The following is a 17,619-nucleotide window of genomic DNA, read 5'->3' on the forward strand; positions in this document are numbered from 1 at the left end:
GACCCGGAGGGCCCTGTGGTTGAAGTCGTGGTCTGCTGACATGACGTCCAAATATAGATTAATTTCCCTTCCATTTAATGGAAAGATTCTTTTCGGTCCAGGCCTGGACTGTATCATATCCATGGTCACGTGGGGCAAGGGTGCCTTTTTACCGCAGGATAAGAAGAAAAAACCTAAGGGTCCTAATTTTCGTCCCTTTCATTCGGACAAGTCCCAACGACAACAGCCTGCCGCAAAGCCCGAGCAGTTCAAGGGATCTTGGAAACCTTCTCAGTCTTGGAATAAAACCAATCAGAGCAAGAAGCCCTCCAAGACAAAATCGGCATGAAGGGGCGGCCCCGATCCGTCTCTGGATCTCGTAGGGGGCAGAATATTTCTTTTGGCGGAGGCTTGGATGAGAGACATGCAGGATCCTTGGGTTCTGGAGGTTTTTGCCCAGGGTTACAGGATAGGTTTCAAAACTCACCCTCCCAGGGGCAGATTCTTCTTGTCAAATCTATCGTCAAGACCAGAGAAACGAGATGCCTTTCTAGAGTGTGTGAGGGATCTCTCCTCTCTAGGAGTAAATTGTACCGGTACCTCTAGCAGAAAGAGGTCTAGGGTACTATTCAAACCTTTTCGTGGTCCCAAAGAAGGAGGGCACATTTCGCCCGATTCTGGACCTAAAGTGCTTAAACAAGTTTTTGTCGGTCCCATCGTTCAAGATGGAGACGATAAGGTCTATTCTGCCCTTAGTTCAAGAGGGTCAGTTCATGACTACGATAGACTTGAAGGATGCCTACCTTCATGTGCCAATACACAAGGATCGCTTCAACTTCCTAAGATTCACTTTTCTGGACCAGCACTTCCAGTTTGTAGCTCTCGCCTTCGGTCTGGCTACTGCCCAAAGAGTCTTTACAAAGGTTCTGGGTGCTTTGCTCACGGTGGCGAGATTAAGAGATATTGCAGTAGCACCTTATCTGGACGACATCCTGGTCCAGGCTCCATCCTGCCAGCTGGCAGAGGACCATTCAAGAGCTCTTCTACTTCTTCTTCAATCTCATAAATGGTAGATAAACTCAGGAAAGAATTCTCTGGTTCCCAGTACCAGAGTGGAGTTCTTGGGCACGATAATAGACTCCATATCCATGAAGATATTCCTGACAGATCAGAGATGTTGCAAAATTGCCTCCAACTGTCTTGCCCTTCAAACCTCCTCAAGGCCATCCGTGGCACAGTGTATGGAGGTGATTTGGCTCATGGTATCAAGTATAAATGTCATTCCATTCACCAGGTTCCATCTCCAACCTCTTCAGTTGTGCATGCTGAGGCAATGGAACGGCGATCACTTGGTTCTATCCCAACAGATCCCTCTGGACAACCGGACGAAGGACTCCCTCTCTTGGTGGCTTAGTCTGGATCATCTGTCCCAGGGGACATCCTTCCTGAGACCATCCTGGTAGATTGTGACTACGGACGCAAGCCTCTCAGGATGGGGAGCTGTTTGGGGTGCCAGGAGGGCACAGGGCAGGTGGAGTCGGGAGGAGTCGCTTCTTCCGATCAACATCCTGGAACTTTGAGCGATCTTCATTTCTCTGAGGGCTTGGCCCCTCCTGGGTTCGTCCAAGTTCATCAGATTCCAGTCAGACAACATTACCTCGGTGGCTTACATCAACGACCAGGGGGGGGGGCGAGAAGCTCCCTAGCCATGAGGGAAGTATCTCGGATTCTGGAATGGGCGGAGACCCACAACTGCTCGCTGTCGGCGATCCACATCCCGGGTGTCGACAACTGGGAAGCGGATTTTCTCAGCAGACAATCGTTTCATCTGGGAAATGGTCTCTTCACCCCGAAGTGTTTGCCGAGATTTGCAACAGATGGGGGACTCCGGAGATAGAGCTCATGGTGTCAAGACTCAAATTCAACTTACCCAAATACGGGTCGTGGTCCATGGATCCCCAGGCAAAACTGATAGATGCCTTAGCAGTGCCTTGGGGATTTAACCTAGTCTACATATTTCCACCGTTACCACTTCTTCCTCGAGTAGTGGCCCGCATCAAGCAGGAGCAAGCATCAACTATTCTGATTGCTCCGTCATGGCCGCGGAGGATGTGGTTTGCGGATCTGGTAGGGATGGCATTGTCTCCTCCATGGAGGTTGCCCTGTCGCAGGGATCTGCTGGTACAGGGCCCCTTTGTACATCAAAAACTAGATTCTCTGAGGCTGACTGCGTGGGGATTGAGCGCTTAGTCTTAGCCAGGAGAGGGTTTTCTGAGAGTGTGATTGATGCTCTCATTCAAGCCAGGAAGCCGGTCACCCGACGCATCTATCATAAGGTGTGGAGGACCTACTTACTCTGGTGTGAGACTCGTGGATATTCTTGGCATAAAGTCAGGGTATCCAGGATGCTTTCCTTCCTCCAGGATGGTTTGAAGAAGGGACTTGCCACCAGTTCCTTAAGGGGACAGATTTCGGTGCTATCTGTGATATTACACAAGAAGCTCGCTGAGCTTCCTGATATACAGTCTTTTGTTCAGGCTCTATCCAGGATCAGGCCTGTATTTAGACATTCTTCTCCTCCTTGGAGTTTGAATCTGGTTCTTAGGGTTTTGCAGAGGGCTCCGTTTGAGCCTATGCATTCTCTTGATATTAAGATTCTGTCTTGGAAGGTTCTTTTTCTACTGGCTATTGCTTCGGCACGCAGAGTCTCTGAGTTGGAGGCCTTGCAATGTGAGCCTCCTTATCTGGCCGATAAGGCTGTCCTTTGCACTGGGTTGGGATTTCTCCCCAAGGTTGTGTCTGAACTCAACATTAATCAGGAGATTGTAGTTCTTTCCTTGTGTCCTAACCCTTCTTCTTCAAAAGAACGGTAACTTCATAACTTGGATGTCGTTCGAGCTTTGAAATTTTATCTTCAGGCTATGAAGGATTTCACACAGACTTCAGCGTTATTTGTTATCTATTCAGGGAAGTGCAAAGGGCAGAAGGCTTCTTCCACTTCCCTATCTTTTTGGCTGAGGAGCATGATTCACCTGGCTTATGAGACAGCGGGACATAAGCCTCCTCAGAGGATTACGGCTCACTTAACTAGAGCTGTGGCTTCTTACTAGGCCTTCAAGAATGAGGTCTCTATGGAGCAGATTTGTAGGGCGGCTAACTGGTCCTCCTTACATACTTTTTCAAAGTTTTACAAATTTGACGTGTTTGCTTCAGCTGAAGCAGCGTTTGGGAGAAAGGTTTTACAGGCTGTGGTACCTTCAGACTAGGGTCCGCCTCTTTTTTACCCTCCCGTTTTTTATTCTGTGTCCTCTAGAGCTTGGGTATATGTTTCCCAAAAGTAATAAATGAAGCTGTGGACTCTCCTCGTATTAAGATAGAAAACATGAATTATGCTTACCTGATAATTTCATTTCCACATGCTCCTGCCCGGTTCTCCGTTGGGCGGACCTAAATTTATTTTGTTATATTTTTGGCACAATTTATACCCTGATATTTCTCCTACTGTCCCTTGTTCCCTAGGCATGAGGGGAGTGGGGGAGGTATTTAAGCCTCTGGTTGGGGTGTCTTTGCCTCCTCCTGGTGGCCAGGTTCTGTATTCCCACAAGTAATGAATGAAGCCGTGGACTCTCCTCGTACAGAGGGAAATTAAATTATCAGGTAAGCATAATTAGTTTTTTGTTAATTTATTACTGTATGTAGCATTTTCTAGTTTTTTTATGTCAAAAGATTAAAAACAATATAAAAAATTACTGCACAAAAAGGTGTTTCACAATGGCTAAACATATGCAAAGAAGGGATGGAGTAGTGGGTGTGGTGTGGGCAGGTAGTGGGTGGGATCAGAAGTGGCATGTAACAGTTTGGCTTGGCTAGTAACTTAGGACTTGAAATTTAACAATGACTTTTTTATTTTATTGTAGAAAATGATTCAAGAAATAATGCAATCATTGGTAAAACTTACTCGTGGAGCATTGCTCCCATCTAGCCTTGAAGAAGGGGAACTGAGACTTTATGGTGGCTGGGAGATGAAACCTGAACTTTCTGGCTCTTGGTTATCTCATATTATTCAAACTGTTCGGTAAGTTATGCAACTTTGAATAATTCTACAAATTAAACAATTGTTTTTACATTTATATATATATATATATATATATATATATATATATATATATATGTGTGTGTGTGTGTATTGATGTATATGTGTGTGTATTTTTCTTTTTCTTTGATGCCTCCTGATAATTACTACATGTTTGCGTAAGGATTTGTTACCGGTGGAAACATTTTCTCCAATGTTTGAGCTAGACTACATTATTTTATTTTATTTCAGTGAGGTTATTAATTTGGTTTTAGAACACAGCAGTGGTTGTATCTTTGATTTAAAATAAAGTTGAGAACTGAGTAATTATTAAATAAATGTACATATTATTTTTAATAAACATTCTCTTCTGTGGTTTATTCTTTAGACTTAGTTATGAATCTCTGACTGCTCTTGAAATACCCAATGATATGTTGCAAACCATACAGGATCTTATTTTGGATTTACGAATACGCTGTGTCGTGGTGACTTTACAGCAAACAACAGAAGGTGGGACATCATTTTAGCAAAATATACATTGAATGTGAATTTATTACAGAATTACTTTTTTTTTATTATGAGGTGAGAGTTCACTGTTCCTTATTTTTGGGAATTCATCACCTGACCACCAGAGGAGACACCCTACACCAAGAGTTCTAATCCTTCCCACTTCCCTGTACCTCCCAGTTTTTTCTTTGCCTCTGCAGGAGAAGGTGAAGAGCTGAGGCACTCCAGATTTGGAATGGGAATTTTTGATCCTATGGTCCCCTCATAAGGTGAATCCTTGAAGAGAGGGGCATAGGACAGTACTGGGTTGTGTAATGTAATTATCCTGCAGGAGTGATCACAAGCCTGCCACTGGTGTTGCTTGGACTGGTCCTTCATCCTCCTCCTGCTTGGCCATGTAGTTGTACTCCCTCAGTAAATCCTCTGTTTTTCTTTACAGTACTAGACGGGCTCCCTGTACAAGCATTTACAGCTGGGTAAGCACAGTGGAGTGGGTGTTCATTTAGATAAGTGGCATTTCATTCACACAGCCCGCAGGCTATCAGTAGGTATAAAAGAATACAGGAAAAAAATTAAAGTATATATATCATAGCCACAGGACGTTATCAGATACACAGAATTAGAATGGTGGGAGGCACACAATATAGTGTCAGTCTATGGTGCAGATTTTTGTGGGGCAAGCTCGGATTCTATACTTTATCTGGCTCATATATTTACTCTTTATTATATTGCTTTCCTTTATTTGCCTGCCCACGTTAAATTTACAGATTTAGCAGTACTTAGCGCTCTGCTCACTTCCAAAATAGTTTTTACTTCACTGTTTAAGGCTCCAGTAGTGAGTGTTCTTAGGAGGGGGTAAGAGGCTGTACACTGGAGTGTGGCGGTGCTTTGTTGTAGCACTGTGGTTAGCTTGTTGCACTGGCAAGTAAAAAGTTGGGAGGTTATTTCGATTATTTTTCTGCATAACTGTCCAATATAACCTAATTTTTGGAACCCTTACTATAGGTATCTGCACATTACTCTATGGGTACAGATGTATTCTATATTTATTCTGTGTTGTGTATTCACCCTATTTTTTACCCCATGGAGCAGACTGGAACTGTCCCTTCTGGTTCAGATCCTTTAGAAGGGAGGTCTACAAAGTTTTCATTTACACCGAACAAATTTATGCTTTGCAAATTGGCGACTGTTTCCGCGCCTGCTCATCTTTGCAGTGCCTGTTTAAATTATTTATTGCACTCTCAAATGAGTACTTCTGCTGTCCCAAGAGTGATTTGTACTCACTCAATCCTTGAAACCTGGAGAAAACTCTATAGGGTCTCCCTGAGAAGTGCCCACTGATTGAGTACAAATCACTCTTGGAACAGCAGAAGTACTCATTTGAGAGGGCAATACAGAATATCTAAGTTCCACTATATCTTCAAGTAAACGAAAACATATTTTCTTCTAATTCATCTACTAGAGGTCATCTGCCAAATCTGTTCAGGAATCAACAACCCTGTGGTTTCTGGTTCATTTTCAGAGGGTGAATTGTCTTCTGAGGATTTGGATGCGGTCCAAGATAAAAAATCTAAAGCGTTATCTTTTATTCTTAAGGTCAAGCAATTATGCTATTTGTTTAGGGAAACTTTACGGTTAAACCAGCTGCGTATTACTTTGTAAAACAACTACACTTCATTTTTTCGATCCTGCAGCTAAGTCTGTAGAGGTGTTTCCTGCCCCACACACTGTTTCTAAGGAATGGATCAAGCCTGGGGTTCCTTTCTTCCATCTCCAAAATTCAAGAAGATGTTTCTGTTTCTTGCGTCTAATTTGGAGCTTTGTGAGACCAATCTGAAAGTAGATGGAGCCATTTCTACTTTGGCTTAAAGAACCACTATTCCTCTGGAGGACAGCACTTCCATCAGAGTTCTTATGGAAAGGTTAGAGGGTTATTTAGGGGGCTTTTGTTTAAACCAGCTGTATATATCGCTTGTGTTGCTGGTGTGGTATCACTATGGTGCGATTCATTATCTGAGCTGGGTCAGTGGAATCCTCCTTAGAAGATATTCAAGAACACTTACATTCTTTAATTTGCAATGCAGTCATTGAAATTATACGTATTAATGCTAAGAACATGACTTTAACAGTTCTTACTGGGAGAGCCTTGTGGCTTAAATCTTGGTCAGCAGACATGGTCTCAAAGAGCAGACTTTTACCTTTTCTAGGGAAGATTTGGTTGGCCAGGTTTGGATGCTATTATTTTCGTTGTCACAGGTGGCAAGGGAGCTTTTGTGCCCCAGGATAAGCAGTCCAAGGGCAGATCTAATAATAGATTTTGTTCCTTTTGTCAATCCAGATACCAAAAGTCATCCTCTTCGAAAAGTCAGACTCATCTAAGTCCTGCTGGAAGCCCAATCCAGTCTGGAACAATGCAAAATAAGAAATCTCCTTCCAATGCTAAATCAACATGAAGGTGCGGCCATGAACCAGACTACTTGCTGATAGGTGGCAGGTGGAGCCTTTTCCAGAAGGCCTCATCCATGTCAGTTCAGGATCCTTGGGTACTAAATATAGTATCTCAAGGTCACAGATTAGGTTCAAAGAAGGAGGGAACCTTCAGACTTATTTTAGATCTGAAAAATTAGAGCAAGTTTTTAGGAGTTGCTTTGTTTTGCTTTCATGGCAGACATTTCCAATTTGTAGCTCTTCCTTTTGGATAAGTGAGAGCTCCCAGGATTTTTAACCAATGTTCTGGGGTTGGTGTTTTTTTTCTTCATGGCTAAGGGGTATAGCTGTAGCGCTGTACCTGGACGATATCTTGGTTCAGGCTCCATCGTTTCCTTTAGCAACTGCTCACACAGACAAAAAAAAATTAGAAGTGAATCAAGTGAAAAAAGTGAATAAGAAATCCAATAGGATCCAAAAATTGCAGTACCTGTGAAAAAACAAAAATCCCATAGTGCAATAACGCTAATATGAATATAAACTTAATTGAAAATAGGCTTACCCTATATGTAAACTCGAGCAGTGACTACTTATAACATGTACATCAACGCGTTTCGGTCCCAAAGCTGGGCCTTTCTCAAGATGTCTACTGCTGGTGAAAGTATGGCTTAAATAGCCTATAGGGACCAATCAAGATGGGTGTAATTTCCCGCCTTAAATTGCCATTTACATGTATCATGACAACCCTCGAATGCCCTTAATAAAGATGGTGGCCACTGGCTCTTTTACTTCATGTAATTTCCCACCTTAAAATGCCATTACATGTATCATGGCAATCCTCTAATGCCCTTAATAAAGATGGTAGCTACTGACTCTTACACTTCCAGTTCCGGCTCTGAGATCACAGCCGGTCGCATGATGGAATTCTGGGACATGTAGTTCGGATATATAAAGAGGATATATATCCACAGGGCCTAAATGCTGATTTCGAAGTCTTTCATTTTTTCATCATACACATGTGTTTTGGTATTCCCCTCTCTCCTGAGGGGCACTTACTCTATTGTTTTTAACTATTTTTTAATTTTTTTCAATCGAATTGTTACATGTACATAGGGTACCCTAGTTTATGTGAATGTAATAAATGTATTTTAATATTTTTCTATTAATCTGATACTTTAGCCTATAGCTGGCGCTCCCTCTTTCTATATTTATGTTCATTTTTTTGAGTTTTTAGGGGTCTCACTTTGGGAGCTTGTATCTGTTTGGATGTTGGCGCTGTATATGCACTTTTAAACACTCCCTCATGATAAATGATTACCACGGATGCAAGTCTCTCTGACTGGGGCGCAATCTGGGGATTTCTGAGATCTCATGGAGTTAGAACTTCTTGTGATCTTCTGAGCTCTTCAGGCTTGGCCCCTTCTCTTTTCAGTTCCATTTATTAATTTCCAATCAGTCAACATAACAATCATCAGGGAGGTACCCAGAGTACTCTAGCAATGAAAGATGTTCCTGCATTATATTGTGGGCAGAATTCCATCAGTGTACGATTTCGGCAATTGACAGTCCCAGAGTCAACAATGGGGAAGCAGATTACTTTGTCATCAATCTCTCTGTTCAGGGGAATGATCCCTGAATCAGGAGATTTTCAATCAGTTAATTCAGCATTAGAGTCTCCCAGAAAAAGACTTGATGTCTGAATCACAAGATCCCCAGATAGGGTGCAAGGATCAGAAAACTCTCAAGTGGATGCATAAGCAGTTCCTTGGCCATTTTAACTAGTTTATCTTTCTTCTCCCATTGTTCTACTTTTAAGAGTTATTGCTTGGATCAAACAGGAACACACTTCATCTATTCTGATAGCTCTGGCATGTCCACGCAGGATTTGGTATGCAAACTTGAGTCAAATGTCCAGTGTTCCTCCATGGTGTCTTCCTCAACGTCCAGATCTGTTGTCTCAAGAACACTTCTTTCATCCAAATCTTCAATCTCTCTGTGTGAAAAGAGGTTTTAGTTGACATTCCTTTAGAATTCCTAGAATTTTTGCCAGATGTTTTAGATAAGGGATTGTCAGCTAGTACCTTGAATGGTCATATTTCTGCTCTTTCTGTTTTATTTCATAGAACGATTGCTAGACTTCCAGATATTCATGCCTTTATTCAAGCACTGGTTAGACCAGGTCTTTTTAAAATTAGACCAGTTGCTCCCCCTTGGAATGTCAATCTGGTTTTGAGAGTGTTACATTACTCTTTAGTTGAACCTATGCATGAATTGGACATTTATTTATTGTCCTGGAAAGTTTTATTTCTCTCGTCTGTCTCTTCAACCAGTAGAGTGTCTTAGTTACCTGCTCTTTCCTGTTAAACACCTTATCTTGTTTTCCATCAGGAAAAAGCGTATTCATTATACTTTTTGCCTTATGTAGTTTCTTCAGAGACTATTAACCAGAAAATTGTAGTTCCTTCTCAGTTTTCAAGTGTATTTGTTAATTTGTATTTTCTGGTAAATGCAAAGGCCAGAAAGCTACGTCTGTTTCCTTGGTTTCTTGGCTAGAGAGTTTAATTCATAAGGCTTACTTGGAGGCAGGTTGGTCTTCCCCTTTATGTATTACAGGTCATTCATTGTCTACCTCTTGTGCATTCCAGAATGAGGCTTCATTAGATCAGATTGGCAGGGAAGCAACTTGTTCGTCATTACACACTTTTACTAAATTTTATTTGTCTCTGCTGAGGCCCCTTTTGGCAGGAAGCTTTTTAAAGGGACACTGAACCCAAATTTTTTCTTTCGTGATTCAGCTAGAGTGTGACATTTTAAGCAACGTTCTAATTTACTCCTATTATCAAATTTTCTTCATTCTCTTGGAATCTTTATTTGAAATGCAAGAATGTAAGTTTAGATGCCGGCCCATTTTTGGTGAACAACCTAGGTTGTCCTTGCTGATTGGTGGATAAATTCATCCACCAATCAAAAACTGCTGTCCAGAGTACTGAACCAAGAAAAAAAGCTTAGATGCTTTCTTTTTTATATAAAGATAGCAAGAGAACGAAGAAAAATTGATAATATGAGTAAATTAGAAAGTTGCTTAAAATTTCATGCTCTATCTGAATTACAAAAGAAAAAATTTGGGTTCAGTGTCCCTTTAAGGCTGTTGTTTCAGGTAAATAAGTGCCAGCCTCCTTTTATTTTTGTCCCACCCATTTTCGTTTACTCAACAGCTTGGGTATTAGTTCTCAACAGTAAAGAATCGTTGAATCTCACCACCTTAAGAAAGAAAACATAATTTATGCTTACCTGATAAATTAATTTATTTCTTGGCGATGAGACTCCATGGGCCTCTTCTGGTTTGTTTTTCTTTTTTCTAGTTGATGGCAGTTCTAGTTTGCACCTCATTTACCATACATTGTCTTTCCTATTTTCTGTTTATACTTTTTCTTGGCTATATGACAGACTTGGAGGTACAGGGAAATGGGAGGGTGTTCGGTGTCTTTGCTTTATCCTGTTTGTGTAGGGTGTTTTTGCCTCCTCCTGGTGGCCAGGTTATGAATTCCCTAACCGTAAGGAATCTTGGACTCTCACCGCCAAGAAATAAATTAATTTATCGGGTAAGCACAAATTATGTTTTGTTCTTTATCTGCTCATCCATAATATCTTGATCATAGCTTTAATATATTATTGTTGTTTGAATTATTTATTTATTTTTATTCAGAAGTGAAACGACTGTCAGACAAAGAAGACTGGGTTGTTGACAATGAAGGGTTAACCTCTTTGGTAGGTGCATTTGTATAATTAATGTTTATTTTGTGGTTATTTATGTAATACCATTATGGAAATATATAGCAATATAAGCATACCCTTAATCAGGGTGTCATGTTATCTAAAGATTTTACAGCCCTCAATTTATATTATGCCGATTCTCATGGTGTCACAGTCTTTAAAAAAAAAAAACAGCAATATGTCACATGAAGTAAGGTTTATTCCATGTGATTAAAAAAAATAACCTTTCATGTGCCCCTCCATTTTTCCCCCTTAAGGTTTCCCCTTTCAACACTGCCCCATCTATCCTTCATTTAAATTTCCTTTTGTAAATTTTGAAAACCCTCAGTTCAACATGGTCTAGACCCCAAACCAGCCCCAAAAGTATTTTTTTCAATCAGAGTCTTTGAAAACCTGGTGCTTCATCTGTCCCCCAGAAGCTTCTTCTGGTCAGGGTGGTTGTCTGTCTAGTGGCTGTGCATTGTACGCTCTAGATATTATTTCCTTTGGATACAAAATCACTTTTACCCCCCCCCCCCCTTCACTAACAGTTTTACTGTGTCCAGAAAAGTAGCCTTATTTGAAACATCAAGCTACTAAGCAAGTTTACACCCTCAAAAATGGACAACCTCAATTCCAAAACCAGTATCTTGGGATATGGAGTTATGTGGGGCAAACTCATTGCCCAAGGGTTTTGTCAATTCTCCCTATCAATATCATAGCGTTAAAGTAGTCTACCCTTGTTCTGCATCATTAGGTAGTTCTCACAGGCCTTCCTGTATGCTTCCAATCAGACATATTTTTTTGTTTTGGGCTTAATTACTGGTTTTGTTTCCTTTTCTAATCCTGAGTTTTTCTTCCTTGTAAACTGTAAACAGTTTCTACTGGTTCTGCATTAGTTATTTTGTGAGAAGGAATCAGTTGCACCAGTCTATGGGGTTTTTTTTGTTTGTTTCTTTCACCATTTCATCAACCTTTTCTCATTTAGATAAAGCAGAGTGGATTCGATTTAAATCACTAGTCAGTAAGACTGATCAAAGAATGATTTTCTACATAAAGACTTATTCTTGCTGGTTATTATCTTAATATTTACAACTAGATGAAGGTTTCATTTTTAGAATAATAACTTTTCATATCAGTTTTGCAGTTTTATCAGAAAATTACTGTTTAGGTTATATACTATTAGAATAGGGCTCAGCAAACCCTGGCATCTTAAATTTAGGCACTGCTCACTGGTTTAGAGTGCCCAAAACACCCATGGGCACTTAGATCCTTTCTATGTCTCACATCCAAATTGTATTGGGTTATTATATAATATATATAATTATATAATGCCAAGCGGCTGTGGGTAAATCCTGATGTATGATCATATATCTTCTCAGAGTGCGGAGTCACTGTATGAAAAATATATTGCGTGCACTGTAATTCCCACATCTTCACTATATTCTTTGCCTCCAGCTGGGAGGTTCAAGGGGGGCAAAGTCTCCTTCTAAACCTCTCTCCCCAAGGTTCAGTTGGGGTGGATGCAATAGGATTGGCGGGATGCTTTCCTTGAACCCCCCCCTCCCAGGCGGAGGCAAAAGAAATGTAGATGGGGGAATTAAGTACAGCCGCTTAGGTAGTATATATATATATGGTACATTTATGAAGCTGTATTCCCATCTTTTGTGGCTATGTAGAGCAGGATTGCATGAGTGTGCCTGCAGCAGCATATTTAAGACATTTACATGTTTTTAAATACCCTTTTTAATGTACATGACAATGAAAGTATAGTCAAATATAAGTGAAATTTTCACAAACTTAAGATCTTCAAATTCTAAATATATTTCAGCCATCTCAATTTGAGCAGTTGATCATTCAGTCTCTGCAGTCACTGAAAGGAGTCCTTGAATGCAAACCTGGAGAAGCAAATGTAAGTAGTTTGTTCATGTTCTTTTAGGACTGTATATTAATTTTTTTTATTTAACATTTAGCATTTCTTTCATGTAATTAGCAAGAGTCCATGAGCTAGTGACGTATGGGATATACATTCCTACCAGGAGGGGCAAAGTTTCCCAAACCTCAAAATGCCTATAAATACACCCCTCACCACACCCACAAATCAGTTTTACAAACTTTGCCTCCTATGGAGGTGGTGAAGTAAGTTTGTGCTAGATTCTACGTTGATATGCGCTCCACAGCAGGTTGGAGCCCGGTTTTCCTCTCAGCGTGCAGTGAATGTCAGAGGGATGTGAAGAGAGTATTACCTATTTGAATTCAATGATCTCCTTCTACGGGGTCTATTTCATAGGTTCTCTGTTATCGGTCGTAGAGATTTATCTCTTACCTCCCTTTTCAGATCGACGATATACTCTTATATATACCATTACCTCTACTGATTCTCGTTTCAGTACTGGTTTGGCTTTCTACTTCATGTAGATGAGTGTCCTGGGGTAAGTAAGTCTTATTTTTGTGACACTCTAAGCTATGGTTGGGCACTTTTATATAAAGTTCTAAATATATGTGTTTAAACATTTATTTGCCTTGATTCAGGATGTTCAACGTTCCTTATTTCAGACAGTCAGTTTCATATTTGGGATAATGCATTTGAATAAATCAATTTTTTTCTTACCTTAAAATTTGACTTTTTTCCCTGTGGGCTGTTAGGCTCGCGGGGGCTGAAAATGCTTCATTTTATTGCGTCTTTTTTGGCGCAAAAAAAAATTTTTTTTTACTTTTTTTGCGCCAAAAGTGTTGGCGTTACCGGATGTGGTGTCATTTTTGGCGCCAAAATCATTTAGGCGCCAAATAATGTGGGCGTCTTTTTTGGCGCTAAAAATTATGGGCGTCTCTATTGTCTCCACATTATTTAAGTCTCATTGTTTATTGCTTCTGGTTGCTAGAAGCTTGTTCACTGGCATTTTTTCCCATTCCTGAAACTGTCATTTAAGGAATTTGATCATTTTGCTTTATATGTTGTTTTTTCTATTACATATTGCAAGATGTCCCAGATTGACCCTGAGTCAGAAGATACTTCTGGAAAACCGCTGCCTGGTGCTGGATCTACCAAAGTTAAGTGTATTTGCTGTAAACTTGTGGTATCTGTTCCTCCAGCTGTTGTTTGTAATGAATGTCATGACAAACTTGTTAATGCAGATACTATTTCCTTTAGTAATGTTACATTACCTGTTGTTGTTCCATCAACATCTAATGCTCAGAGTGTTCCTGTTAACATAAGAGATTTTGTTTCTAAATCCATTAAGAAGGCTATGTCTGTTATTCCTCCTTCTAGTAAACGTAAAAGGTCTTTTAAAACTTCTCATTTTTCAGATTAATTTTTAAATGAACATCATCATTCTGATTCTGATAATGATTCCTCTGGTTCAGAGGACTCTGTTTCAGAGGTTGATGCTGATAAATCTTCATATTTGTTCAAAATGGAATTTATTCGTTCTTTACTTAAAGAGGTCTTAATTGCATTAGAAATAGAGGATTCTGGTCCTCTTGATACTAAATCTAAACGTTTAAATAAGGTTTTTAAATCTCCTGTAGTTATTCCAGAAGTTTTTCCTGTCCCTGATGCTATTTCTGAAGTAATCTCCAGGGAATGGAATAATTTGGGTAATTCATTTACTCCTTCTAAACGTTTTAAGCAATTATATCCTGTGCCATCTGACAGATTAGAGTTTTGGGACAAAATCCCTAAGGTTGATGGGGCTATCTCTACTCTTGCTAAACGTACTACTATTCCTACGGCAGATAGTACTTCCTTTAAAGATCCTTTAGATAGGAAAATTGAATCCTTTCTAAGAAAAGCTTACTTATGTTCAGGTAATCTTCTTAGACCTGCTATATATTTAGCGGATGTTGCTGCAGCTTCAACTTTTTGGTTAGAAGCTTTAGCGCAACAAGTAACAGATCATAATTCTCATAGCATTGTTAATCTTCTTCAACATGCTAATAATTTTATTTGTGATGCCATATTTGATATCATTAGGGTTGATGTCAGGTATATGTCTCTAGCTATTTTAGCTAGAAGAGCTTTATGGCTTAAAACTTGGAATGCTGATATGTCTTCTAAGTCAACTTTGCTTTCCCTTTCTTTCCAGGGTAATAAATTATTTGGTTCACAGTTGGATTCTATTATCTCAACTGTTACTGGAGGAAAAGGAACTTTTTTACCACAGGATAAAAAATCTAAAGATAAATTTAGGTCTAATAATCGTTTTCGTTCCTTTCATCACAATAAGGAACAAAAGCCTGATCCTTCACCCTCAGGAGCGGTATCAGTTTGGAAACCATCTCCAGTCTGGAATAAATCCAAGCCTTTTAGAAAACCAAAGCCAGCTCCCAAGTCCACATGAAGGTGCGGCCCTCGTTCCAGCCCAGCTGGTAGGGGGCAGATTACGATTTTTCAAAGAAATTTGGATCAATTCAATTCACAATCTTTGGATTCAGAACATTGTTTCAGAAGGGTACAGAATTGGCTTCAAGATAAGGCCTCCTGCAAGAAGATTTTTTCTTTCCCGTGTCCCAGTAATTCCAGCAAAGGCTCAAGCATTTCTGAAATGTGTTTCAGATCTAGAGTTGGCTGGAGTAATTTTACCAGTTCCAGTTCTGGAACAGGGGCTGGGGTTTTACTCAAATCTCTTCATTGTACCAAAGAAGGAGAATTCCTTCAGACCAGTTCTGGATTTAAAAATATTGAATCGTTATGTAAGGATACCAACATTCAAAATGGTAACTGTATGACTATCCAGCCTTTTGTTCAGCAAGGGCATTATATGTCCACAATAGATTTACAGGATGCATATCTGCATATTCCGATTCATCCAGATCACTATCAGTTTCTGAGATTCTCTTTCCTAGACAAGCATTACCAGTTTGTGGCTCTGCCGTTTGGCCTAGCAACAGCTCCAAGGATTTTTACAAAGGTTCTCGGTGCCCTTCTGTCTGTAATCAGAGAACAGGGTATGGTGGTATTTCCTTATTTGGACGATATCTTGATACTTGCTCAGTCTTCACTTTTAGCAGAATCTCATACGAATCAACTTGTATCGTTTCTTCGAGAACATGGTTGGAGGATCAATTTACCAAAGAGTTCGTTGATTCCTCAGACAAGGGTAACCTTTTTAGGTTTCCAGATAGATTCAGTGTCCATGACTCTGTCGCTGACAGAAAAAAGACGTCTGAAATTGGTTTCAGCTTGTCGAAACCTTCAGTCTCAATCATTCCCTTCGGTATGTGAAAGATTGTGGAAAAATAGTGCGCTGGTGTATAGAGTATCAGGCCGCTTACAGTGTTTTAGATCCTTCAGTCTAAAAATAATGTATAGTGAAAGAAAAAGGAGGTCTTGTAAGGGCGCTAATAGCTGAAGATACTTATGTGAAATTATTAATATTACTTGTGATAAATATGTGTACAAAAGTAAAATAAAAATAAGACCAGTATCTAAGATAACAAGTGATTTATTGGTTACAATATGATTTGAAAAAATAGAGACGTCTCTAGTACAATTCAATTAAAAACAATGATGAAATATAGCATAAAAAATGATAAAAAGTGGTACTGATTAGTACTTCATGAGAAATTTAGATTACTGTTTAATAGTGTAGTCACAAAGAAAATTTTTGGGGTGTGACTAAACAGTTAGCCAAGATTTCTCGTGAGTTATTAAGTCTGTATACAGTTATGCATAAAAATATTTAAAATACCGATATCGGCTTGATAAAACTTCTGCAAAGGCTATATATTGCACACAAAAAATTATAATGGAGCTTAAAGAGGAGCTGTGCATAAGAGGAAAATTATATAGGGTTATGCTCTAGCTCTGATTATGTCAATCCTTATATCTGTATTCTCAGCGAACTTATTGATATGTCCATACGTATGAACCAAGAGAAATGTCCAGTAATATATACTGCTAGTAGTTTAGGATTACAGTTCGCAATCTTAAAGCAGATGGTACCTTATAGTAAGCTTGAATAGCAGCAGGGAATCCTATGCGTCCTGCGGCTCAGTTCTTCTGACAGTGTCCTCGTGTTGTTGGCGTCTGACGTCACACCCGATGTGCGGGGGCTTGTCTTGCGTCGGCCAATCGCTGCTTAGACAGTTGTGAGTATCCGAAATGCCTTTTCACGTCCGATATTGTGTATTCACAATTTTTCTTCTGTCTGATATCTGTACTTATTTAGGCACCAATCAGCAAAAAAGTATCCGTTGTGAGTAAGTTCACCTGCACTTAGTGCTGTTAGCACGCAGGTTCCGATGCAATTTCTCCTTCGTGTCCTTTGTTGACAGTCAACCCGGGTTGGTTCAAACAGCTGATAGGATAGTGGAGTCAAGAAAAAACAATTATCTACACGCCAAAAGTTGTCACCTGGATGCCTGGAAAGACAACATACCATTAGGACAGTGTCTAAGAGTCCAAAAAAACTGCTCTAGGTTGGCAGATTTTGAAGACCAGGCAGGAACACTAATTGAAAGATTTAACTCAAGAGGATATAACACATCTCATACCAAAAAAGCATTAGAAAGGGCAAAAAATACCAATAGAGAATCATTGCTAATATACAAAGAAAAAACAAATACAGACGAAAATTTAATAAAAATTCCTTTCATAACTGATTACCATGTTGATCATAATATGGTGAAAAAAATTATAAAAAAACACTGGCATCTCATAAAGGAAGATAACATTTTGGGAGAAAAAGTAACAGACAACCCCAGTTTTGTTTTCAAAAAAGCAAGTAACTTAAAATCAGCCCTTGCACCCAGTGAACTAAAAAAAACCAAAAATAATAAATTAATACAAAAAGATCTTCATGGACAGAAGCTAACAGGTTTCTTTCCATGCCACACATGTAAGTCATGTAAGCACAGCAATAAATCCAATATGATCC

General features: G+C 39.7%; 1 protein-coding gene across 1 annotated transcript in view; it reads left to right on the forward strand.

Annotated features, from left to right (window-relative positions):
• The window catches only part of EXOC2 (exocyst complex component 2), a 914,329-nt gene that overhangs the window by 725,792 nt on the left and 170,918 nt on the right, over positions 1–17,619 (forward strand). Inside the window, 4 exon segments of the mRNA XM_053714663.1 lie at positions 3,897–4,054; positions 4,440–4,561; positions 10,692–10,753; positions 12,570–12,650. Of these exon segments, the coding sequence (XP_053570638.1) occupies positions 3,897–4,054; positions 4,440–4,561; positions 10,692–10,753; positions 12,570–12,650 (423 nt within the window).

Source organism: Bombina bombina, chromosome 5 (genome assembly GCF_027579735.1).
Source record: "Bombina bombina isolate aBomBom1 chromosome 5, aBomBom1.pri, whole genome shotgun sequence".
In the NCBI taxonomy this organism is placed as follows: Eukaryota; Metazoa; Chordata; class Amphibia; order Anura; family Bombinatoridae; genus Bombina; species Bombina bombina.